Source organism: Chenopodium album, chromosome 7, assembly GCF_948465745.1.
Source record: "Chenopodium album chromosome 7, dcCheAlbu1.1, whole genome shotgun sequence".
Taxonomy (NCBI): domain Eukaryota; kingdom Viridiplantae; phylum Streptophyta; class Magnoliopsida; order Caryophyllales; family Amaranthaceae; genus Chenopodium; species Chenopodium album.
This window is the reverse complement of record NC_137840.1, coordinates 73160483-73185909: the sequence shown is the minus strand read 5'-3', so window position 1 is coordinate 73185909 and position 25427 is coordinate 73160483. Positions and strand designations below refer to the sequence as shown.

The 25427-nt window shown below is 34.7% G+C and overlaps 2 protein-coding genes across 2 annotated transcripts; both read left to right on the top strand.

Moving 5' to 3' along the window:
- The first annotated feature begins 1981 nt into the window (after positions 1-1981).
- On the top strand, positions 1982-3017 carry LOC145638466 (pectinesterase inhibitor 11-like). The gene has a single exon (XM_081689431.1). It carries the CDS (start codon positions 2042-2044, stop codon positions 2666-2668), a length of 627 nt encoding a protein of 208 aa, XP_081545557.1. The 5' UTR covers positions 1982-2041; the 3' UTR covers positions 2669-3017.
- Positions 3018-5017: 2000 nt separating this feature from the next.
- LOC145639488 (tubulin-folding cofactor D-like) lies at positions 5018-22785 on the top strand. The gene is made up of 17 exons (XM_081690743.1): positions 5018-5460; positions 6769-7316; positions 8991-9093; positions 9372-9548; positions 10446-10637; positions 12522-12638; positions 13127-13231; positions 14376-14546; positions 14620-14835; positions 15991-16189; positions 17833-18038; positions 18117-18341; positions 18419-18976; positions 19051-19320; positions 21066-21110; positions 21545-21730; positions 22239-22785. The coding sequence occupies exons 1-17, from the start codon at positions 5242-5244 to the stop codon at positions 22527-22529; spliced, it is 3828 nt and encodes a 1275-aa protein (XP_081546869.1). The 5' UTR covers positions 5018-5241; the 3' UTR covers positions 22530-22785.
- The last annotated feature ends 2642 nt before the right edge of the window (positions 22786-25427 follow it).

The following is a 25427-nucleotide window of genomic DNA, read 5'->3' as shown; positions in this document are numbered from 1 at the left end:
TGTATCAAATATTGGGACACTGACCCTTATAATATGGGGTACATTGAGTAATATTGATCTCATTGACTAGTCTCTCTTGTTCCAAGTAGCACGTGCATATACCAGTATCTGCTAGTGCAAGCTGAAGCACATGCTTGCATTGCTTACACCTGATGTTGTCTTCCATGTATTTGGTTGTGTATTCTGGTTAGTTGCTAGAAACTTCTTCAAATTAATTATTTGCCTTACTGCCACCAAGCTTTGGCATGGTCTAGTGGTGCAAACTCCTTGCTTCAACCTCGATGTCTTGAGTTTGAATCCTCGGGTAGGTTAGGTCTGTGACTCTGTTCTAGCGAATGAAAGGAGTTTATCTTAGTTCGCAAAATGGACTGATTTTGTGTATTTATACTATTTTACTTCAAATTCCTGTTAATAAGGTTACGAGTTCACCCTATTATTTGCGAGATATAAAATATTTCAAAGTTGTACATAATATTTAACGTAGGTTTACTTCAAAATCATGTAAATAAGGTTACGAGTCGATCTTGTTAAAATGAGGTCGGGAAAAAAAGATGGATGGGGAAAGGAAATAGGGTGCTTGTGTGTTACTCCGAGTAACATACTAACATATACTTCTTATACACTAAATATAGTAGCATGAACTCATGAAGTACTGCTTCTGTTGGCTAATAATTTTTCATTTTGATATATTTTTTTTTTTAATAATAAGTAGTTGACAGATAGATGGAGGTAGATGCAAGCTTGGCGGTTAATGTCGGAGTAATTATTCATGCTATTGGTCTTAATTTTGCTAGCATTATGGTATTATGAGATACAATGGATATAAGTACTTAGCACCTTTGCTTGTATTTGAAGTGATTACCACAAATATTTGAAGGTGATATATGTGAATTATTAAGACTGTTTTTTCTTCTCTATTTAGATAAGACCCAAATTTTATTAAAATTCCTTTTAGATAAGACCCAAATTTTTTGAAAAAAAAAATAATTTTTTAAAGTTTGGCATCTCTATCAATTTATAATTTTATATGGACACTTGCTTAATATATACTTCCCTTATGAGGATACCTAATGTTCTTTTTCTTACCTTAATTTAAAAAAAAATACTATACTAGTGTAAAACTGTAAATGCATTATAGAGATGTTCATTTGAAAAAAAAACACACACACACACAAAAACTATTCTTGTACTCCCATTTTAGGGTAATTAATTGTTTTGTGATCCCATTTTTAAGATTTGGGATAAATAAAATATATGGATTTTTTTTTTTTTTTTTTTTTTTTTTTTTTTTTTTTTTTAATTTTGTACGGGTGTTGGACTATGAGAATTGTACTATTAGAGTGTTCTGGTTAAAAGTTAAAAAAAAAAAAATTAAAAAAAAATCTAAATAATGTACTTTGTATTAAATGTGTAAATTATAAACCACTTGCTGGAAAAAAATAATAAAAATTCTGCACTCTTATTCTGCTATATGCTGTATATAATAATTCTCCTCACTTTGAGGCTTTGAGCTGGTTTTTAATCTTTTTCCTTTCAATAATTAAATTATTAGCATGTTTGTTACTATTGAGAAACCCTAGATTTAACATCTCAATTTCTTATGTACCCAACCATATTATTAACTTATTTTTTTCCAAGGGATCTTGCTCACCAGATTTTTATAGATGCGTATACCTTGACATTTTATATAAAATGAATAAAAAATTATATAGAATTAGAGAGATCTATTACAGATCTTTCTAGGTCTCCTTCTTAGTAACAAGATTCATATAAATAATTAGTAAAAGATCCATCTCTTAAGTATATCATATATAGTGCTTTGACCTTAAGCTAAGCTCAATTTGCACTTAATTATGCACATGGGATTACCTTCAACAATTGACCCTAAACTAAAGCTGGCATATAATTAAGACACTAATTTTTTCCTTCTATATATACACCTTCTCACCCTTCTAATATCTCTCAAACACCACCTCCAAAATCATTCATTCATTCTAACATCTTCAATACTTCATAAGAAATATCACCATATATCAACCTAATGGCAAGATACACCATTCCCTTCTTGTTGGTATCGATTTCTCTCCTCCTCCTCGCAAACAATGTTATGAGTTGTCGTCGGTGTTCTAGGGCTAGAGCCTTCACTATCATGTCATGTAGTGCCACTAGCTTCCCCAAAGTGTGTGAAGAGTCCCTAGCAAAATTTGTTAACTCAACTGACCTTGGCCATTTGCAACTAGCTCAGATCGCATTAAGGGTTAGTATAACTGAGGCTAAGTTTACAAGATCCTACTTGACCAAGTTGGCTAGTAGGCTTGAAATAGCCCATTTGGAAGAGGCCCAAGCCATAGGTGATTGCATAGACCAAATAAATGATAGTGTTGCCCAACTTAGATTATCATTAAAGGAGCTCCGAAAATGTACCAACAAAGTTGGTGTTGATGATTTTATGTGGTATATGAGTAACGTTGAGACTTGGGCTAGTACTGCCCTTACCGATCAAATTAATTGTGCCGCGACTTTTGAAGACAACATTCATGGGAAGATTGTAAGGAATATGGTTAAGGCAAAGGTTGAAGGTGTTACTAAGGTCACAAGTAATGCTTTGGCTTTGGTTAATCGCTATGTTACAAGACATCGTTTCTCTCGTAGCACCCATCGTCCTTAATTAAGATGGATGTTTTTGTGATGATCATTTTGTTTGCATGGCTAAATGTTCGTTACTAATTAGTCTTATATATACTAAAGTAATTATTATTTCATGGATTTTTAGTTGTATTTTTTTCTGGATCTACAAATGCTTTGTTTGTTGTCTTTACTACAAAGTTTACGCGACCTACAAAGTAAGATGTATAATGATGGAAAGATTGTAATTATTGGTAATATTAGCAAAGTTTTGTAATAATGATATTATATGAAAATCGTATGCAAATTGCAGCAAAAGGTGGCACTTTCTACTCTAAATAAAGTTTAAATGAAGTATGTATTTATGAATTATGAACAATAAGCATTTTCTAAGATCGCTTGATGGTGTAAACGTCTATGTTAGTTCATGCTTGAACATATCCCTCGAGCATCTTGATCATTTTTTTTTAACAAAGTTTTAAAGCAATTTATTACGTGATTTTTTGTTGCATAACTTGCATTAGATGAACTTGGAAGTGTAACTTATCTTACAAAATAGTTATAATGTATTATTCATACCGTATGGCTTATAAAAAAGAATTAGTCATATCGTTGTACAAAGTAATTTACAAATTATTACGTAATATAATTGTACATGTACATAGTAAATAAAGGGCGGTAATTTGTATTATAAGTTATAACAGTTTGGTGTATGATATGAAGTCATGGTTTGTTACATGAAACTCAAGTAAGTTGTGCAAACATTTTTTTATTTTATTTTTTTGGACAAAGGAGTTGTACAAACATACAGAATAAATAACGTTGAGTTAAAAGTAGATTTGAGTTAAATTAGTTGATAAATTGAACAAAGTCAACGATGATTACTCCTATGTTGAACTCAAGTTGCGCATGCGCAGGCACGTGATGTTAGAATCCTCCCAGAAAAGAAGGTGGAGAAATAAGAAGCAATCACAGCTGTGAAAGAGTTGTTCTAAGGAAGGATACTAAATTTGTTTCATTTGCACACTTTTGTTTGTTATTTAGTCTAGCTTACTAGAAAAAACAACTATGTATAATTCTTGCTTATTTTAATTACAATTGTCTTTGACTATCTAGCTTAATTTCCACCCATGAATTAAAGTGCAACAACATTTTGTGTTTACTCCACTAAGTAATTAACCTTAAAATGTGGCAACTCGATGGAATTAATTATTTGAAACCTTGATAATTACTTGTACAGTTGTATTTATATGGGATGTAAACGTTGATTATATTAATGCGAAAAAGGGTATTGTTAGATTCAATTTCAAGTGTCCCTAATTCATGAATTTTGAGAAAAAAGAAGGTGAAATTGTTTGGTTAATAAATTATGAGAATTACACTTTAATTATATAAGGTTTAATTTCCCACAAATATGGATAAAGTAATTTTCCTTGATCTTTCAATGTAACCGTGTAAGTGAAACTTTCTATACTCAACCAAACAACTACCGACAATTCCTTATTAAGTGTTGAAATTACAATAGAATTACAGTATAAGTAATTATACTTCTCATATCTAATCAAACAAGCAAATGAATTGAGATTGTTTTAGTGTTTTTTAACTCCACATTTAAACCTTGTGAGAAAATCAATCCTACAAGTTTTGATTGGAGCAAAAAGTTCCTTAACATTATCACTAAATAAATCCTATAATGCGCAATAAACTCCAATTTGTCACTTGCCAACCAAATTCCAAAAAAAATAAAATTAAAAAAAATAAAATTGATATTTGTAATAGATAAAACTTCAAAATGGAAAAAAAAAAAGTTATTATCAATAAATTACCCTTTCAATGATGAATATACTAATAAACTAATGAAAATATTTTCATTAATAAGTTTGGACAGTTTTCCTAACACATGTATCTCAATTGTTACATAAGGGAACCTAAGTCAAATAAAGTTTAAATGAATACTACACTATTATCAACAAGTAATACACTAGGTTATAGTTAAGATTTTATCAATTTTCTCATGTACATGATAATTTACTTTAAGAACTTCAATAGCAAAGCCTCTTATTGAGATCAAACATTGAAAAAGATGTATTAAGACCAAAACTTTATTATACGATGCATGGTGGACAAATTTTGATTGATGAGTGGATCTTTAGTAGCAAGCTCAGGTAACATTAAGTGACTGAAATCGAGTTATATTTTGTAGTTTATTTTTTTTTTGAATTTGACTACTTATTTTTGTCCAATCTTATGTCATTTGAACCTCCCTTATATTTACTAAAATTTTTGTTAACTAAACTCAATTTTTTTCTATACCTGTTATTGGCGTGGCAGACAGAAGCAAAACAAACCTCTCTAGCCACACCATATTCCGACTTCCGAGAATTGTATAACTCAAAGTCTCTCAATCCAAAATTTCAAACTGATTGCATAGCACATAACCCAAATGTAGCTCAAACATATCGGTCTCAAACATGACCCGAACCGAATCAACCTTAATCGTACCCATTTCAACCACCCAATCATTCACTCTAATATTAGGAACACTAAAGCCCAATAAAATTATAAACTCACTATCAAGTGTGTAACTGGTGGCGGGAAACAGAAACACGAGAAAAAATGGTGGTGATGGAAGATACAACAGCAGCAAAGCTTGACAACAATGGCGAAGAAACTGCAATTGAGAAGGTTGAAGAAGATGACGAACACGATTGCAAAGAAAGGGTTTTGCAAAAGTACTTCCTTCAAGAATGGAATGTCGTCAAATCCATTCTCGACGACATCGTTTCCGCTGGTCGTGTCACCGATCTTTCTTCTGCTTACAAGATCCGCTCCATTGTAATCTCTCTTTCCCTCTTTCAATCATTGATTATCTTTCCTACGTTTGATTGTTATTTATTGTTGTTTTGATTCGTAATTTTGTTGATAGGAGCTGATTTTAGGGTTTTTTTTGTTATAAATTGATTGTTAAAGTAAGTGTTGCATTTGAATGGAGCTGATTTTTTTTTATCAATGTATTGTGTTTTTATTAGTAATTACTCTGTATATGATGAATTTGATCTGCGTATTAGTTACGTAGTAATTCAATTTAGTTATTACAGTTGCCTACCTTTATAGTTGTATTGGTTGTTCATTAGAGCTGATTATTTTTTTTATAGTTGCGGTTATCTGAATATGGCTTCCGTGTCGTCAGATGTTTTCAAAGAGTGGAATAGCGTCAATGCGTGGATGTATAGGAATATTTTTCGACTCGTGTTGCAATGCCATTTTTTTTTGTTGTTGAATTATGTAAAGGAAAACAAGAAATCAGTTGGGGACGGGTCAATAGGAAATAATTTAGGTTCTGAGTGACATTATGGAGATTTATACAATTATGAGATATCTTTTGGATATAGATTTGTGAGTTGTTGGTAAGAGTAGAGATTAGTTGGGTTGGAAGAAAGGGGAGGGGTGGTCTTTGAACAGTTATACTGTTGCAAGGTTTCTTGTCAGGTCTGGCATTTGTTTTGGGACTATAAATTAGTAAGAATGGTAGGATTATGAGTAATTTTTTTTATCACGAAATATCCCAGTCAAAGTGTAGAGATTTTCCTCATACTCCAAGTGATGTATCACTTGTGGGAGTAAAATTCATACCTATCCACAGGGCCTCTCCTGATTTCTAAGATAATATCCACAGGCTACAAATGGTTCGATCTTCATTTAAGGGTGCTCGTCAATCTGTTATAAAGGCAATTACTTGATATTGTGGTAGCATCCTTATTTCAAGATGCCTCTTTTACCACTCGTTTTTCTCCGTATTACCTCTTCTAATGTGCTAAAAGCACCTTAGATATCTTCCTGTGCAATACTCTTGTGTGTCAGCATGGAGTTGTTTGCAGGACTCTGTAGCCATGGGATCGATAAAGAAATGTGAAAGCTTTAATTTCTCATAAAACCTTGTCAACATGGGGACTATGCTAGTCCCAGAAAATTTAATTTGGTTATAGATTATCCTGCAGGCTTATCCAATCCGGTCATTTTGTGGCCTTTTGTTGGTGTTTTAATATCATTTTTGAGGCTACCCATTATTTCTATTGGTCATTGACGCTGTGTTTCTTGCTTGCTTCTCCAAAGTACTGAAGATTGTTTAATTGTATTGTGTAGATGGACAAGTATCAGGAGGAAGGACAACTATTGGAGCCTTACCTTGAAAGCATAGTTTCTCCTTTGATGTTCATCATCCGTTCTAAGATAATTGAACTAGGAACAGAGTCTGACGAGATTCTTGAAGTGGTCAAGCCTGTTTGCATAATAATCTACACATTAGTTACTGTTTGTGGATACAAGGCTGTTACCAAGTTTTTCCCGCATCAGGTTTCTGACTTAGAACTTGCTGTATCTCTCCTAGAGAAGTGCCACTCTTCAAATACGACAACATCCCTGCGCCATGAAAGCACTGGAGAGATGGAAGCAAAATGTGTCATACTATTGTGGCTATCTATTCTTGTTCTGGTTCCGTTTGACATATCTTCAGTTGACACAAGTATTGCACAAACTGGCCATTTAAAAGGAGATGAGCCATCACCCCTGGTACTTAGGATATTGGAGTTCTGCAAGGATTATCTTTCAAATGCAGGCCCCATGCGTACCATTTCTGGCTTGCTACTCTCAAGACTTTTGACACGCCCTGATATGCTGAAGGCTTTTATCAGGTTTCTTCTTAAGATCACTCTTCTATTGATTAATGTTTCAAGTCTTTGAGTGGAAGAAAGAATAGGTGTATGCTAGGATGGAGATGCTGCTTGCGTGTGGGGTTGAGGATGATATGATTTTCATCATCTTAGATCATACATCCTCTGTTAGCCTCTTGGCACGTAGTTCAAGAAAGATATTAGAGAAGGTAATTGTACAATTGAATCAAAATAAATCAAACCCTGATAAAAAGATAGTGTTGGTATATTAAGGTATAAAGTTAGTTTTATTAAGCTGTCTTTTAACTTCTCTAAAATCTTCCCAAACTGCGTGCGCTCCAGGTAAAATTGAGTAGGTGCCATAGATGATTTACTTATGCATATGGGCTGCAGATAGAGCAATCAGAATATGAGATATCAGGGATCATCGTCAGGTTGCTTATTGTTTGAATCGGTGATTGGTGTTGCTCTGCTCTTAGATTTCTTGGATTATGCAGAGTGCATTACTTCTAATGAAATTTGGGTTGTTTGTATAACTAGATCGCTAGATGACTTTTGACTAGATGCAAATTTAGGTGAATTTTCTTCATTGTTGCTTACTTTTAAGGCCTTCCTCATTTTATATTTTTTGAGAGAATTCTAAGGAATGCAACACCTTTCCTCACATCTCTATTTTTAAGTAGTTGCGACTTGGAATGATGCCTCATCCATTACGAATCCCTTATTAAAGAATATTTTACAAAAAAGAAGAAAGATTTTAGATAAAGAAGTCACTTGTTAGGGGATAGAGTCCAGAAAAGAATTTTCTTAAAATGGAAGTTGAAATTACTGCATTCTGCAATTTGAAGAGAAGCTAGTGATAGGCTTACATAAAATTTCACATATAAAAAAAAATATTCTTGAGATGTCAATTCGTAGAATGGTTACTACCTGAGCAAATTTATAAAAGGACTATGTTGATTTGCTTTTAGGAGTTTGCTTAATAAGAGGCTGTATCAGCTGTCAACCCGAGAAAAGTTGTTAAAGAAATGGGAATTGCTAACTACCTGTTCAAATTTATGCATAAAACTTGAGAGTGACATGGAGTAGGGAGATTCCACTGAACAGGAATGCTTCCTGTCCCTATAGTTTATTTTGCATCTGAATGTGGCCATCCATGTGCTGTCCTACAACTCAAGCCGGTTGTGTATGATTAGCAAGCCTTGCGATTATAATTTCACAAGTAGTCCTTCTCTTTCTACACCTATGGGGGGTATTTCCTGAGCTTTAGGTCATCAAATGAAAAGTAATGGGGAATTTGAAAATTGGAAGCATTGTATTTGAGCATAATGTGAACCTTCTCAGATACACTCTCTACCTAATATTAATTGTCATATCTAGGGCATTTAACAAGAATAAGTAATCAACATCTAGATTTGTTGCTTTACAACAGTTTTCTCTTAGCATTAGAAACTTGAAAAACATTTAGGGACATTTAATAAAGGAAAAAAAAGAAGAGAAATATCAGTTGACAGAGTGATTACTTTTAGGTGTTTTATAATGACTAACTTTTATTTATTTTGTTACCCTTTTTCAATAAATCATCTTTGGTGTAATCTATTTTTGAACATGTTTGACTTGCTTCTTGATTTGATCTTTGAAGGAAAAATTAACCACTCAACTCAATGGAATTATAAAATCTGATTTGTTTTTCAGCTTCACTGAATGGACCCATGAAGTATTGTCTCTGTCATCTGATAATGTCATGGAGCATTTCCGTTTGCTTGGTGCTGTGGAAGCTTTGGCTGCCATTTTAAAGGTTGATTCTTGCTTATTATACTGGTTTCTCTTTATTGGCTGAACTATTGTTTTTATTTTTTTGTTGGTTGGTAGTTTGGGGAGAGGGGGTAGGGGAGGGGATCAAACAATTGGCATGACTAGAAGGACTTTTAGAATTGATATTTGCTATACATCTAACTGGGGTGTCTAATAACTCTTTTAGGATCTGATTCACTCAATGTTATTCTTAATTCCTCTTTCTTTAGGACTCGAAACTGAATTTGCCACACAGTAATTTACAGATAATGTTTGATGCAGGCTGGTAGCAGAAAAGTCCTACTTGATGTGGTTCCCATTGTCTGGAATGATGTATCTGCCTTGATGAAGTCCAGTGTGGCAGGGAGAAGCCCTTTGCTTCGCAAGTATCTTGTAAAGCTAACTCAGCGTATAGGTCTTGTTTGCCTTCCTCATCGTTCTCTATCTTGGCATTATAAGGTCAGGACAGCTGAAACTCCTAGTTCTTTGATACTGTAACTGTGCACGTCCTTTGCTTGTGTGTTCCTGGATTGTGAACATAATTCATTATTTGATAATATCTCTTCCATGTTGCAAAATATTATGTATTTTTGACCCTTTTTGTGATGGAGAAAAATTAGTATAGGAAAAGGATTTACTCTTCTCTTCTAGTCAGAGGTGGATTATGAGGATTGAGTGTTTCCCTTATTTTTTGAGTTACTCATTCAGCAAGTTTGATAGTTGTCTAATTTTGTATAACAATTTAGGATTCACTTTTAATTTTAACCCGCAAGTCTCCAAACCTTTAATAATACTCAAATTTAGTTAATTTCTAATTAAAAAAAAAAAAGAAAAAAAAAAGAAAACTTTACATAGTAACTTCCGGTCTCATCCGAACATTTATTAACTTTCACTCTTCCACTTATCATATCTGCAAAAAAATAAAAAAAAATAAAAATGTAATAATAAAAACTGACGATGTATATGATTAATGTACCTTGTGTGCGGGTATATTCTAGTTTTAAATATTTGCTGAGAGAGTGTAATCGCCCCCACCTCCTAAGATAGGGCGAAAGTGTTTCATCAAAATAACAGTATGAACATATAACGGTATGAGATGAGGAACCCTTCATAATTTAGTAATCTAGTGTCTTTATGGGTCAAGGTGGCTGGGGCTTTAAGAATTATTTGATTAGATAGGCTTGAAGAAATTGACATGATTTGTAATTTAGTTTTCTTATCACGCTTCTCTTTCACTACTCATTTTTTTTTCACTGGATAATATGTTCTAATTTCTGAAACATATATAATTATAAAAACAAATTATGGTTTGTCTCATTTTTGTCAAGAAGCTCACATATATATGCTTCTCTGCAGGGTAAAGTCGCATCACTGGGACAGGATCTATTAACCAATGATGTGAAAGGAACAGATCACTGCTGTGATGGTGCTGATATGAAATCATCCAGTATAGATCAAAGCATGAACAGTGAAGAAGATGAAGGCATGGATGTTCCAGAACTTGTAGAAGAGATTATTGAAGTGCTACTGACTGGCTTGAAAGATACGGTATGTTTGAAGTGGTGAGATTCTTTTTCTTTTATCCAATTTCCATTGCACTCTTGTGCATTAAACTCGGAAACAGAAATCATATTGCATGATGCCTCAATATAGCATGGTCTTAACAAGAGAGCTCTCCAATAGGTCTTGTGTTTGGTACTGGTTTTGGAGGCTATACACATAAATGTTGTTTTAAAAAAACAGATTTATTAAAAACCAAAGCAGTAATATCATTCACTAGGACCGAATTTTTTCATTACTATCCCAGACTAGGCTGCCAAAACAAATGACATGTCATCTAGCCTAAACTCAAATGAATTACCCTTCGAAAACAGAACATGCTATGCAGGAATCAACATTTTGAATGCTTCTTTTTCCTTGTCATCTCAATTGCATACATAGATTGTGCTGAGCAACTCGTCAAGAACTCAAGATCGTATCTGAAGTACTTTTTTCTGTCAAAACTGTTGCAACCAAACAACCTCTAGCTCTCAAGATGAGCAGCCAAGCCATTGAAGAATATCTTTCCAAACATTCTTACTAAAATCACACTCAAAGATTTGTGCACCATATTTTCCACAGCCCGTTCATGCAAAACACAATAGAGATCATGATTAATTCCAAATTTTACAATTCTCTCTTTTGTATTTAGAGTTGGCCATATCCTCTTTTATGGGACAAACACAGCTCTTGGGCTGGTCCTATTTGAACACACCTGATTTTTCCATTGGACCTTTACCCCTCTATCACTTTATGTTTCATGTTGGCATGTTAAATGCAAAATTTCCCATCAATTACTACTGGTTGGCAGCTTGTAACTTTGTAGATGAGGTTCAATGATCCATAACCAACACCACCCTTTTCATCATCCATGACATACTACTCCAGACATTAAAATCCCACAAAATTTGATGATTAATATAGTAAAGGGATCCATCTTGAATTTGAAGATCAAATGAGTTCAATAATTGCCGATCCATGGCAAGATAGACATGTTCCCAATACCCATATTTAGCCGTGGTAACTTAATACACATCATCATTTGCCTTAGTCTATGTGTTAGAATCCAACTCCTTTTGATGTATTAGATTCCCTTTAGATGCTTTCTTAGAGTTTAGTTTATGTTTTCTTAGCTTGAGGTCCCATTATTGTGTTACTGTCAGTTCAGTGTTCACTAGGGATTCTCCTTGTAATCAATTTAAAGCTCTTTAGGGGGTGAATGATTAATGAAATCTTAAGCCTTCTACAAGTGTTGCTTTGCTTTTATGCTTGTTTGTTGTTAGACCTTTATAGATATTGACATATTGTGTCTTACTTGCATAATAGCTCCCCTCCAAACCAACTTGATGCATTAAGAACTCGTGGTTTGGACCCGCTTGTGCCCGCCTTGAAGTAACGGCCGTCACAAGCCCCGACCACCCGCACTTTGTCGCCCAAATAGACGTGAGTGCTCCTTTGATTTAATTGCCCGCTTGTGTTGCTTTGTGCTCACAAGCCCTTCTTCCGCTCAAGGCTAGCGTTCTTGCCGCCAAAAGGCTAGAGCGCGTCGCACGTTTCGGGGTCTAAACTCCCGGACCGTGACACTATGCCATATCTTGATGCAGTAACTTAGTATATCTTCACAATACTTTTTACATAGTGAAGGAGCTCAGCACAGCTTCCATAAGGCTAATGAATGGCCCAAGTTTTTCCTCGTACTCTCTTACCGAAGAATAATTTTTCTTCTGTGTTATGTATTTAGTGCTTTGTTTCTCTTAGTTAAATTGATAAGTTTTTGGCGCAAGGCCTTAATCCCATGATTTTTGAGGCACCACCTAATATATCCACCTGAATTTCAGCCATGCTTCTGGTTTTCAACATCCTTGCAGTGATATTATAATAAAAAATTTGCAGGACACTGTTGTCCGTTGGTCTGCAGCGAAAGGTATTGGCCGTGTGACCTCACGTCTCACATTTTCCCTCTCTGATGAAGTCCTTTCATCTGTGCTGGAGTTATTTTCACCTCGTGAGGTAGGCTGTCTTTGCTTTAGTAATAAATCTTGCATGATGAGTTTCCAAATTGAAATCTACTTTCAGTGGACTTTGCAAATTATGTTGCTTATCAGTGCCCCTTTCATCCTTTGTTTATGGGTGTTTCATCTGTGGTTTCGTTTTTGATATATCTCTTGTCAAATAAAAACCGTCTATGTGCTATTTTATGAGTTTTTTTTTTTTTTTTTCTTTTTTTTACTCTCAGAACTTCTTATTCACATAAGATTTTGAAGATGAACTGAGTATGGTACATGTGCCAGGCCTCTAAGACTTGGATACAGTTTCATTTAACATAGATATGTTTCACCTTTTTAGCCCTTCCTTTGTGGGGCCGTTGGAGACCTTTTGTCTTCCTATCAATTTTCTGGAGCCTTATGAAGCTTCAACAGCTAGAGATTATTATTTACATTGTATATGTATATGTAATATGCTGAAAATTAATTGGCTTTTCTGGCTATTCTTTCCAGGGAGATGGTTCATGGCATGGAGGCTGCCTGGCTTTAGCTGAACTTGCTCGTCGGGGGTTGCTGTTGCCAATTAGTCTTCCAAAAGTTGTCAATGTTGTTGTTAAGGTTAGATCATCTGGTATAGAGATGTTATGACAAATAAATTGAAAGATCATCTCTTAGACTTTTGGTGTCTTTAAAAATTTCAAACAATACCAACTATCATCCATACCTTAGCTTACTAGATGTAGCTGAATTACAATACCAACACATGGACTATATGTTTTTATGTCAACATGTGCAGTGCATGAAAACAAAACTAACACTTTCTAGCTATAGGCCTGCCTAGGCAACCCCCTTTTTTTTTATTTCCTTTCCAAAGGAACCGGTGCCCTAAATGAACGAATTGAAAACAAGATATAGGTAGTAATAATGACAACTAAAGCAGAAACAAGTAAATAACAGTTTTGATAAAATTAATGTTCTATATGGTCTTTTAAACTCTCTATGCCATCCTATTCCTAGTGGATATGTATCTTCCATAGCCTTAAAATCTTTTTAAAAAAGAACAATGTTGAACATGTAGCACATGGTTTGAAGAATATGTATATATGTCTACTTAGAATCCCCCCCCCCCCTCTCTGATATTTAAGGATTCACAGATTAATCAAATCTTGTAGAATTAAGTCTGGATGGCTCAAATGGAGAGCAGCGACTGGGTTTATGTGTGGTTGTGATCATAGCTTGTCTTTAAGGCTAAAAGAAATTTTTTACCACAAAACAATTAGAACATGGTTATCAAACGGGTTAGGATGTTGGGCTTTTTAAGGAGCATGTTAAGAAGATGAGTGTAGAAGAGATTTGTAAGTTGGGATGGATGGAAACACATTGGGGGAGAGATGTAGATAGATGGTGGAAAGTTAGAGTTGCAAATATAGGATAGAATAGGCGAGAATTGACACATTGGTTTGGTTTTGTAAAACATCCACCTCAAGGATGCACTGGTAAAGAAGGTGGAGGGTCAAGATGAAAAAGATCTTAAAAGAAGCTGTGGTAGGTCAGAGAAGACTTGTAAGGATGCAGTTAAAAACAATCCATGAAATAGCAGTTTTGCAAACCATTTAACCATGTAGCCCTGGATAGAATCGTAGAAGTGAGAGTTGGATGAGTTTATTTGTGAAGGACCTCATCCAACTCCATCCTTTTAGAAAAAAGGCTTTTGTTTTTGGGGCTATGCAGATGACTATAATCATTAATTTCATTTTTACAGGCACTGCATTATGATGTTCGAAGGGGCCCACATAGTGTTGGGGCTCATGTTCGCGATGCTGCTGCTTATGTTTGTTGGGCATTTGGTCGTGCATACTACCATGCTGACATGAGAAGCATACTGGAACAACTTGCTCCTCATCTGTTGACAGTTGCTTGTTATGACCGTGAGGTGGCTTATCTATCGTGTATTTATACTTGGATTGATTCTTGTTGCCAGCTGAATCTTTGAAAATGTGATTCAGGTGAACTGTAGAAGAGCAGCTGCAGCAGCCTTTCAGGAAAATGTTGGAAGACAAGGAAATTACCCGCATGGTATTGACATTGTGAATACTGCTGATTACTTTGCTCTTTCATCACGTGCAAACTCATATCTAAATGTGGCCGTTGGCATTGCTAAGTATGACGGGTATCTTTACCCTTTTGTGGATGAACTGATAAATAGCAAAACGTGTCACTGGGTATGACTTCCTAAATTTGACTCTCCTACCATATATGTGTACTGTTTCGCTTAAAGACATTTCATGTCATTTAAGTTGTAATATTGCTCATTCTTTATATTGCATGATGATGTTGTCTTGCTATCAGTATAATGTCATTTTCTCATTTTCAAACCTTGCGAATTGTCGATATTTAATTACCTGATTGGCTTTTAATGTCTAGAGGTTGTAGCCCCAAAGCATCTTCTCTGTTTCCTCTCGTTTGCAATTCCTTCCCTTGCCTTTAGCTATATTCCAGCTATGCATGACATAATTAATGTGCTTAACTGCCCTCTGGCTTACGTTTTTTTTATCCCCTTCGCTCTCTGTGCTGTGAAATTTTACAGCATATCCTCCATTAATCAGTACTCTTATAGGGAGCTGTTGATCTTATTTCTTTTGAATGCACTTAAGCTGTCAGTTATTCTAGTTTGTTGGGGCATGAGTCTCTTGCTTGCTTCTTGAGAATGGGTTTCGGTTGCTGGAGGGGGATCTTGAACGAAAATTTTAAATGGAAATTTAGGCCAAGTACTCTTTAATTAAGAAAGAATAATATCCACTACTCCAGTGAAAAATAGTTATAATCACTAGTTGTTTGTTTAATCAGCAAAATTCAGTTTAATTTCTGAGTAAGTTTTGATCAGTGAAGATCAGTTTTTATTGGTATAACTCAGTACTAATCTGTAACTGCTCAGAGACTCAATTGAATAAGTAAAAAGAATAGTATCAGTTTTGATAAGATTTACTTGGTAAAAACTGAATCCAGTAAACATCAGGTGAAGAGAGCTGGCCTTAATGTAGTGATATAACTTATTTATATATCAAATACTTAAGTGACTATGAATGTACAGTACACATCACTTTAGGGGCCAAGTTGGGCCTAACTTTGCATCATATGGACTCATACAGTCACATCAATCAAATTTGGTAATTTTTTAGCTTAAACAGTTATATGTAAAACTTGCTGGAGCCTGAAGAAACAATCTTGATTATTGTCATATGCGCATGTTTCATCTAGTGGTATAATGCTATTATATACATCATTTCCATTATGTGTAACATTACCAACTCAGGTCTTTTCTTTGTATTTTTTTATGCAAAATTTTGCTATAATTTGACTCTTGTATATATTTTCAGGATAAAGGCTTAAGGGAACTAGCTGCTAAAGCCCTTTCTGCCCTTGTAAGTTATGATCCAGAGCATTTTGCAAACTCTGTCCTAGGGAAAATAATACCGAGCACACTATCAACTGATTTGTGCATGCGCCATGGTGCAACATTAGCAGCTGGAGAAGTTGTTTTGGCTCTACATAAGGTCAATCATACCCATTCTGCTGGTTAGTTTTCTTCATGTAAGCTTTTGCAGATAGTATCTTTATCTTTATGAGGAGAGACTTTCTCCTGTACAAAATAGATTGCAGTGTTCCTATACAATAGATTGTCATTGAATTAATTTACTTCCTAACATCAGAATTTTCTGTTTGCAGTTTACTTCTGGCATCCTCCTTTTAAGCTTACTTTTTATTGATCTTACTGTCAGAAAGTTTTTTCCGCATATTACTACATTTTAATTGTGATTTTGAAATTTTTAAATGAAAACGCCATGCTTATTAATGCAAACAACTCATGCATGGGCCTCACTTTATTTTTGGGATTAAGGCTTCGAATGTTGTTGTTGTATGGACCTCGCTATACCTCAGATTTATGTTTTTTTGGCCTTCATTGAAGTGGATAACCCTTTCTGCAGAAATGTCTCTACTGTATATTGTCGTGATGGGTAAATTATGGACAAGGGGTGGGGGAGGGTTAGGAGAAAAAAAAAAAGAACTACAGGGAAATTTGGGGGCAAATCAAAATCCTTGAAGAAGAAACTGAAAATAAGAACTTGACAGGATTTTCAAATCTCAACTGTCAATTTAAGTGGAGCAAAAAGACCGGAAACAGGTTTGCGGATGCAACTGGGAGATGATAGATGATGTTGATGGGTGAGATGGTCAGAAGATGGAGGGAATTTTCTTTTTTTCTTTTTGAAGTGTATGGGATAATCATGGTTAACATAAGTTAAATTTAAACGGATTTATGAACTAAAAATTTATCATTTAGGTCATGTTGTAGAAAATTAGTAACACAGGGCTGCCATGGAAATTTCAAAATGTTATGGCTAACAAATGGAATGAGTAATAATTAATGGCCACTAATGAAAATTTCCCTTTCATTTTTTTATGTCTAAAATGCTGAACGCAAGTGAATCTATATTGTTGAACAAAAATTAGCCAATGCTGAACTGTTTAGCTTTTAAAACTTTGGTCTGAACATGGAATGTTCTAATCTTGTTCTTCATTTTGCCAACTTTCTTGAATTCCTATATGGCTGCTAGTATGCTACCCATAGGATCTCATTTTGATAGAGTTAGTGAGTTTGTTCATGTTTTGGCTGTAAACAATGAGCAATCATACTAGTAACCATTGTCTGAGCTCCAAAGTTTTGCTCTCCCACTTCAATCTTTCTAATATATTTGTTTAGAGTGCTCAAAATTAGTCTGGCCTTCCTGAAATGTAATAAAAGGCGCAAGAGTAGACTTTTATTTTAGTTTTATTTTAATATTTGAAGTTTTTCCTTCTAGAGTTGCAAGTCTTGCAACTACTTACTAATACATCTTCATTGGCTAGGTATATTCCAGATTCCTTCTAAGAAAATCTGATCAATTTTTCTTGTTTCCTGTAATAGTTGGAATTGTTAGTAATGTATTGTTAAAAAAATTCTTCAGATTCTGTATAGTCCTTTGCGGTTTTGTAGTTTATACCGGAACATTCTCTCTGATCTGATATACAGTATGTTTAGATCTTATTCTCTGATTGTGAATTATGGGACCTGGCCCTTCTTTGCTGTAATTGATCTTATTGAAATTTTCTGTATCCAAAGATTTAAAAGATAAATTAAATAAAATTAAAAGTTAAGACTTTTGTATTTGCTATTGCAGATAAGCAGAAACAACTTGCTGGCCTTGTCCCTGCTATTGAAAAAGCACGTCTTTATCGTGGAAAGGGTGGAGAAATAATGCGTGCAGCTGTTTCTCGGTTCATTGAGTGCTCCTCTTTGGCCCATATACAATTACCAGACAAAATAAAACAAAGTTTGCTTGAAACACTCAATGAGAATCTAAGGCATCCAAATTCTCAGATACAGGTCAATCTTCTACCTATGTGTGTTTGTGATTACAACTTAGTGCCGAAAACTCACTTTATTATTTAATGTGTTGAGTAGATAGCTGCTGTTGATGCCTTGAAACACTTTGTTCCGGCTTACCTTCAACCGGATAATGGTAAAGGCTCTTCTGATATTACATCAAAGTATATCGAGCAGCTGAGTGATTCTAATGTCGCGGTAAGACGAGGCGCTGCATTGGCACTTGGTATTTTACCCTGCGAATTCCTTGCTAAAAGATGGAAGGATGTACTCACAAAGCTCTCAAAGTCGTGTGAAATTGAGGTAATGAAACCTTCTTTATGCCTTTTTGCTCAGAAAATTCTAAGGTATTGGAGAAGCTAAAAGGACTGGACTTTCAGGAAAATCCTGATGATCGGGATGCTGAAGCACGGGTAAATGCTGTCAAAGGTCTTGCTGCTGTATGTGAAAGTTTGGCTGACTCAAGAGCCACATCATCTCTGCATATTTGGGAAGATGATATGGCTCTTTCTCTTCTCATTAAGAATGAAGTTATGAGGAGTTTGTTTAAAGCCCTTGATGATTATTCAGTGGACAACAGAGGTGATGTTGGTTCTTGGGTTCGTGAGGCTGCTATGGTTGCCCTTGAGAGATGCACGTATATACTTTGTAGAAGTGATGCTGTAGGCGATCAAAGAGAAATAGAAGAATCTTCACAAGTCTCAGAACTTGATGCAATCAGAAAAAACCAGGTGAACTCATTGTTCAATGAAGAACTACCTATCAATCTAGTCGGAGGAATTCTCAAGCAAGCTGTAGAAAAAATGGACAAGTTGAGAGAAATTGCTGCCAAGGTTCTTCAAAGAATTCTTTACAACAAAACAATATTCATCCCCTTCATACCTTACAGGGAGAAGTTGGAAGAAATTGTACCTAATGATGCAGATTTGAAGTGGGGTGTAAGTATGTTTTCATTGTTTTATATCAATCTTGTGAGAGATTGATTGTTTCCTGATGGAGAGTTTTCTTGCAGGTAGCTACTTTCTCATATCCTCGTTTTATACAATTACTTGAGATTAGATGTTACAGTAGATTTTTACTATCTGGACTGGTTGTAGCGATTGGTGGGTTACAAGAGTTTCTTGGAAAAGCATCACTTGCAGCTTTATTAGATTATCTGCTAGTTACCAAAGCTCAAAATGCTGATGAAAGAGTCTCCCGTGAACTTAATCTTTCCACAGACATACTTTGGGTCCTGCAGGAATATAAAAGATGTGATAGAGTCATCACACCAACTATGAAGGTAAGTTTGCTGCTGAAGTACTTTTGAGGTGGTATCTTTATTATTATCAACAGATAACTTTTATGCCTATTGAGCCTGTCTGAAGGTGTTTAGATAGCTTAGTATCACGCAAATCTTCTGAGCATTAGAATTCAAGTTTAAAAGTGATGCAGTTTTTGGTGTTTTATTATAGATTTTGGTGCTTCCAATCCCTTTTGCTGACTGTGGTGGCAGCGAGACTTTGTGTATATACTTTTCATCGTGATCTTGAAATATAAATTAGAATTATGATATTTTTTTGATGGCATGCTGTCCTGTAAAGACTTGCAGAATTTGCCAAATAGAAAGTCCACCTGTATCCTTGATTCCTGGTAGCCTTGTAGCCAAATTTTGTAAATAAAATGCTCAGAAAAAGGTACTATCCATGTGTGCTCAGTATATCAATACATTTTGGGCTTGTGTCTAGGTCAGGGTCCAGGAATAGTTAGCTGCCTTGTGTGAGATATGTAAGCTCCAGCAAATAACAAATGATTGAACTTCTCTTAATTTTTTTCAAAAAAAAAAAAAAATTGTTATTTGATTGTCCTTGTAGTTTGGATTGTGTCTTCTATGTCAGAGATGTGGTACTTTGTTGAAAATCAATCCTTCTCTTTAAAGTATTTTTTTTTCTAAGACCAAAATGTTTTAAACTTTCGTACAAACAAGTATGCAACTCAGAATTATTATTTGATTCAGCTTGCGGATTAAAATGAGATCTCAAGCTGCTTCTTAAAGTTACAGGACATATGTTAATAATACAATGAACCTGTAAGAGCATGCAGATTAGTTAGGCTTTTTTCTTTTTCTCGTATATTATTTTCCCCCTGAAAGGCTTCTGTTTTTTGTATTGAGGAATATTGGCTGATGCTATTCAGTCTGATTTAAGGCAAGTTGAAAACAATTGGTCTTGTATGGACCCGGTCTACAATAAATTATTGTAGACCCAAAATTTAACACTTTCAAATAATATAATCACATTCTGGATGATATAATCACTTTTTTAGACGATATAATTATCTTTTTGTGAGTCATATTTTGAGCTATATAATCTCATATTAAACCATTTAATGAGATTATATAATTATCTTTAGGATGATAAAATTTAAAAATCATCTTTTGAATGATGTAATTTACTATTGATACTTTTTATAATGACAAATTCACTTTTTGAGTGATACATTTACATAACAGTTTCAGGATGATATAATCACTTTTGTAGAAATATAATCACATTTTGTATGATATAACCACATTCGTATGGTATACTAGAAGGTTGGGTCTACAATAAGTTATTGTAGACCGGGTCTATTCTAGTCTTTACCAGTTGCAAATTAGTAAATTTCTTATTATATTTTTTTATCAATGCAAGATCATTACAGAATCACCCTTAAAAAATTGAAGGTTTTGTATCATTTGCTCCTGCTCTCAGCATAATCTAAAATATTGGCCTGCTTGAAGTTTGGTCATAAAGATGTCTGTGAAATAATTATTAATTTGTTTATATGAGAAAAATTATTAAATCCAATAATTCTTTGAAGAAGCTGTTGTGAAAATGTGTTACTGACTTACTGAGCTGTTTTATTGCCTTTGGCTTCTAGTGGCTTTATTTGTTCTCTTGCAAGTATTTTGGAGTTTTGTGTTATTTCTTATTGGTCTGTTATGTTAAAGTTGTTTTGCATAGAACCATAGAGTCATTTCATTCTAATATAATTGCCTTTTTGTTTCAGACTATAGAGATTCTTTTCAGTAAAAAGTTCTTCCTGAGCATGGAGGTATTTCTCTGTAATCTCTTTAGTTTAATCTATTGCTGATAGACTTTCCCCTGGTCTTCTCATCATGTTCTTGTTACAACATAGGAAGACTGTTGTATTTGTCTATAAACTCAAGATGTACAATAGGAACCTGAAACTTAGTTATGAAGCGACAAAATCTTTAATTTCAAGTGGAATTTACAACACCTCATACTTCCTGAAGGATCAAGTGTATTTTGATTTGGCATCTATGGATATACTTTCTCTGTATTTTGCATTTGCCTTTTCCTGGATCCAATACTGTTTTAGAAATTCATGCTTATGAAGAGATAAAGTCGTGTCTTTGCTATATTCGCCATAAGAAGCCTGACGTCCATTAATTGAGTGGTTTCTGCTAGTTGTTTGTTTGGTGTGATGATGCTTCTGATTAATGTGCCTTTGGTCATTGGTTTCAGGCCCATACAGCAACTTTCTGTGCAGGATTGTTGGATTCAATTAAAGTAGAGCTGAGGGCATGCAAAGACTTTATGAAATTGTATTCAGGAATCGCCCTACTTGGTTATATTGCATCTATTTCTGAACCTATTAACATGCAAGCCTTTGCCCATCTACTCTCTTTCCTCGGGCATCGATATCCAAAGGTTCGCCAGTTTTTCGAGTTTTTGGATTCTGCATTTTTATTCTTTTAGCCAAAAATTATACTCTGTACCCCTTTATAATAGGCCACATTTGATTTGAGGTCTTTTTAAAGAAATTTAACTAATATGCCCTAACTATCCTTCAGACCTTCACTATCTAAACTTTACATCACCTAACCAATGTGATATTTCCTTAAAAATCTTGTGAGGGTATCAGTAAGGTAGATAGGGCCAAATTCAAAATGTAACTTAGGATTTGAGAAATTTTCACACTAGGTTAGTAACCCTGTAAGTTCAACTTCTTACTTACTCACATTTGACATTCATTTTAATGACCCTAAACTTGGAAAGATGCTGTGGAAAATTGGAAATTACTAACCTTAAAGAGGCTGCTTTGTAAATTTAGTAAATTTGGGATCAGCTAAAATTGAAATGTGGCCTGTTATATTGTGACTAAGGGAGTAAATGGTAATACTTATTACGGATTCATCTAAGCTATCTGTTGTATCAGATACGGAAGGCTTCAGCTGAACAAGTGTATCTTGTCCTACTACAAAATGGAAATTTGCTGCCTGAGAACCAGATAGAGAAAGCTCTTGAACTTATTTCTGAAACCGCTTGGGAAGGTGACTTAGATGAGGCCAAGCAACAAAGATTGCAATTATACGAGCTAGCTGGTCTGGATCCTGGGCTGCTTCTCAAAGCCAGCTCTGGTGTGTTGAAGAGGGATGTAGAGCAAAAACAATCAATTTATGATGAACATGCTTCGTACTCTGCTTTAGTTGAATCAACGGGTTTTTAGAATGTAATGCTCTATTTGTTCTTCAGGTCTTCAGGATGAGATACAAACCCCATGTTGCTTTTGAGGAATTAGACGGGGTTTGAATTTTGGAATTTCTATTTGTACCAGTAGGCTCGAACACGCTACACGCCTAGATGCAGCAAAAACAACATCCCCTTTCCAATCTCTGGCTACCACCCTACCCAGCCATCATCATCACAAAGGGAGGCATTGCAGTTAAACTCGTATATCAATTATATTAATAAGTTTTATGATTTTTTGTTGTTAAAGGTTTTTTTTTTAAAAAAAAATAAAATAAATTAAACTCATAATCCGTATTTTTGTTATATATATATATATATATATATATATATAGGGGAGGGATCCGGTGAGAATAGGTCCATATGTGATAATTCATACTTATATGAGAACTGATTTAAAATTTAGAACATGTGACTCAAATTAAAATTCTGAACATATGAGTAATAAATTAGAACATTTGTGTGAGTAATATGTTTAGAACATCTGACTTAAATTATGAACATGTGAATAAAAATTTAGAACAAACTGATATAGAATATAGAAAGTGTGAGTAAAGAATTTAGAACATACGTGTAAAAAAAAAAATAGAACATACGTTTTAAAATCTGGAACATATAATTAAAAATCTTAGAACATATAAGTTAAAATTTTGGAACAAGTTATTTAAAATTTATGACATCAAACTTAACTAATTTATGGTTTAGAACATGTGAGTATTAAATTAGAACATTTGATTTAATTTAGAATACCTAAGGAAAAGTTTAGAACATCAGATTTAAAATTTAGAACATAAAGAGTGTTCTCACATATGAAAAATTCTCACAAGAGCCTTCCCCTATATATATATATATATATTTACAAGGTAAAATATATTAACTGACATTTAAAAAAACTGAGCATAGCAGTTTATCTTAAATATTATCCAAATAGGTTAGTTATTTCCTTAAATAAAAAAACTATAGCATAAAATAGCTTGTGGTAGTGCTTCGATCCTCGTAATACAATCTAAGTTGACAATAGAGCTATCAATTCGGGTAAATGGGTCGGGTTTGGGTAGGATAAGCGTGGGTCGGGTCAACTCGTGTCGGGTCAATTCGGCTTAAATTCATAACCTATGCGGGTCGGGTTTGGGTTGGGTCATGCTTGAGTCGGGTCGCGTCTATTTAATACTTTTTATCGGATTTTGGTCGGGTTTAGGTCGGGTTAATAACAGGTCGGGTTACATACAGGTCAGGTAAACAATAGGTTGGGTTTAATTTGATTTTTCACGGGTTAAAACGGGTTAGGGTAATTCTCGGGTTTGAGTCGGGTTCAAGTTAATAATTTGCAGGTTAGAATCAGGTCGGGTCATTCTCGGGTTTGAGTCGGATTCGGTTCAAGTCGATAATTTGTGGGTTATAATCAGGTCGGGTCATTTTCAAGTCGGGTCATTCTAGGGTCCAAGTCGGGCCATTCTCGGGGTCAAGTCGGGTTCGGTTCAAGTCAATAATTTGCGGGTTATAATCAGGTTGGGTCATTTCCAAGTCGGGTAATTCTCGGATTCAAGTCGGGTTATGTTCAAGTCAATAATTTGCAGGTTACAATCAGGTCGGGTCATTTCCAAGTCAGGTCATATTCGGGTTCAGCTAACTATAAATAGATAATTATCATTTTTATCAAGCTAATTATTTCCGTTGACTATAACATATATGGCAATATACTAGGGAATTATAGTATATAATTTAGGAAGATAATTATCTCCTTTGACCATACAACAAATATATACTATATTTAACTCTTAAAATTTGAGGATGATGCTCCTTTCTTTTACTGGCCTGGACCGACTTGGTCTCCCTAGACAAAATGCTTTGATCAACAATAATTAGGTGGTCTAAATTGCATTAAAGGTGATTTGAAATCGGGTCAGGAATAACTTGGGTTAAATTTAGGTCGGGTCAATAACAAGTCTCGTTAATTTCGAGTCGGTTTAGTAACAGATCGGGTTGAATTTTTGGGTCGGGTAAGTAATAGGCCGGTCTGGTAAAATTTGGGGCGGGTCAATTATAAGTCGGGTTTAATTTGGGTCAGGTAAATAACAAGTCGGGTTGATTTCGGGTCAAGTTTGTAACAGGTAGGGTTAGGAATAGGTCGGGTTGAATTCAGGTCACGTTAGTAACAAGTTGAGTTAAATTCAGGTTTTGATGAGTTAAAACAGGTTTGTGTCAATTTCGGTTCAAGTCAGGTTCAGTGCAAGTTAATTAAATTGGTCGTTGTAAAAACCGGTAAATCGGTGCAAGTTGTAAACCGGTAAATTGACCGTTTAAAGGCAAATTAGATGGTTCCACCCACCAAATTGGACTCTCGGAGGATATTAGGGACCATAATAAACATTTCGATAATTTTTATTCCGGGGAAAAAAACAGTCAAAAATTTAAAAAATTGAAAGCTAATATCCACGCTTTTTAAGAAATTTTGGAGGTTTCGAGGCCCGGTGTCGCAAAGTATTGAGATTTTAGGGAATAAATTTGGGGTTCATATAATTCCGTTTGAAACCATATATGATCATTATATGTTGTCATAGATGTTTGTGGTATGCTTCAATTAATGAAATCGGTGAAAGTTGTAAACCAATAAATTGGCCGTTTAAAGGCAAATTGGATAGTTCCACCTACCCAACTGGACTACTGGAGGGTATTAGGTACTATGGTAAACATTTCGGTAATTTTTTATTTTCGAGCAACAAAAAGTCCAAAAATCCCAAAATTGAAGGCTTATATCCACGCTTTTTGAGAAATTTTGGAGGTTTCGAAACACGGTGTCGAAAAGCCTTCAAGTTTTAAGGAATACATCGATCTCAGGGTCATATTATGCCGTTTGAAACCATATAGGATCATTATA

Excerpts from the sequence above, each read along its gene's own strand:
- LOC145638466 (XM_081689431.1), top strand. The coding sequence starts at position 2,042 with ATGGCAAGATACACCATTCCCTTCTTGTTGGTATCGATTTCTCTCCTC.
- LOC145639488 (XM_081690743.1), top strand. The coding sequence starts at position 5,242 with ATGGTGGTGATGGAAGATACAACAGCAGCAAAGCTTGACAACAATGGC. Across the intron at positions 9,549-10,445 it reads CTCTATCTTGGCATTATAAG|GGTAAAGTCGCATCACTGGG; the intron begins GTCAGGACAGCT and ends GCTTCTCTGCAG. Across the intron at positions 12,639-13,126 it reads AGTTATTTTCACCTCGTGAG|GGAGATGGTTCATGGCATGG; the intron begins GTAGGCTGTCTT and ends TATTCTTTCCAG.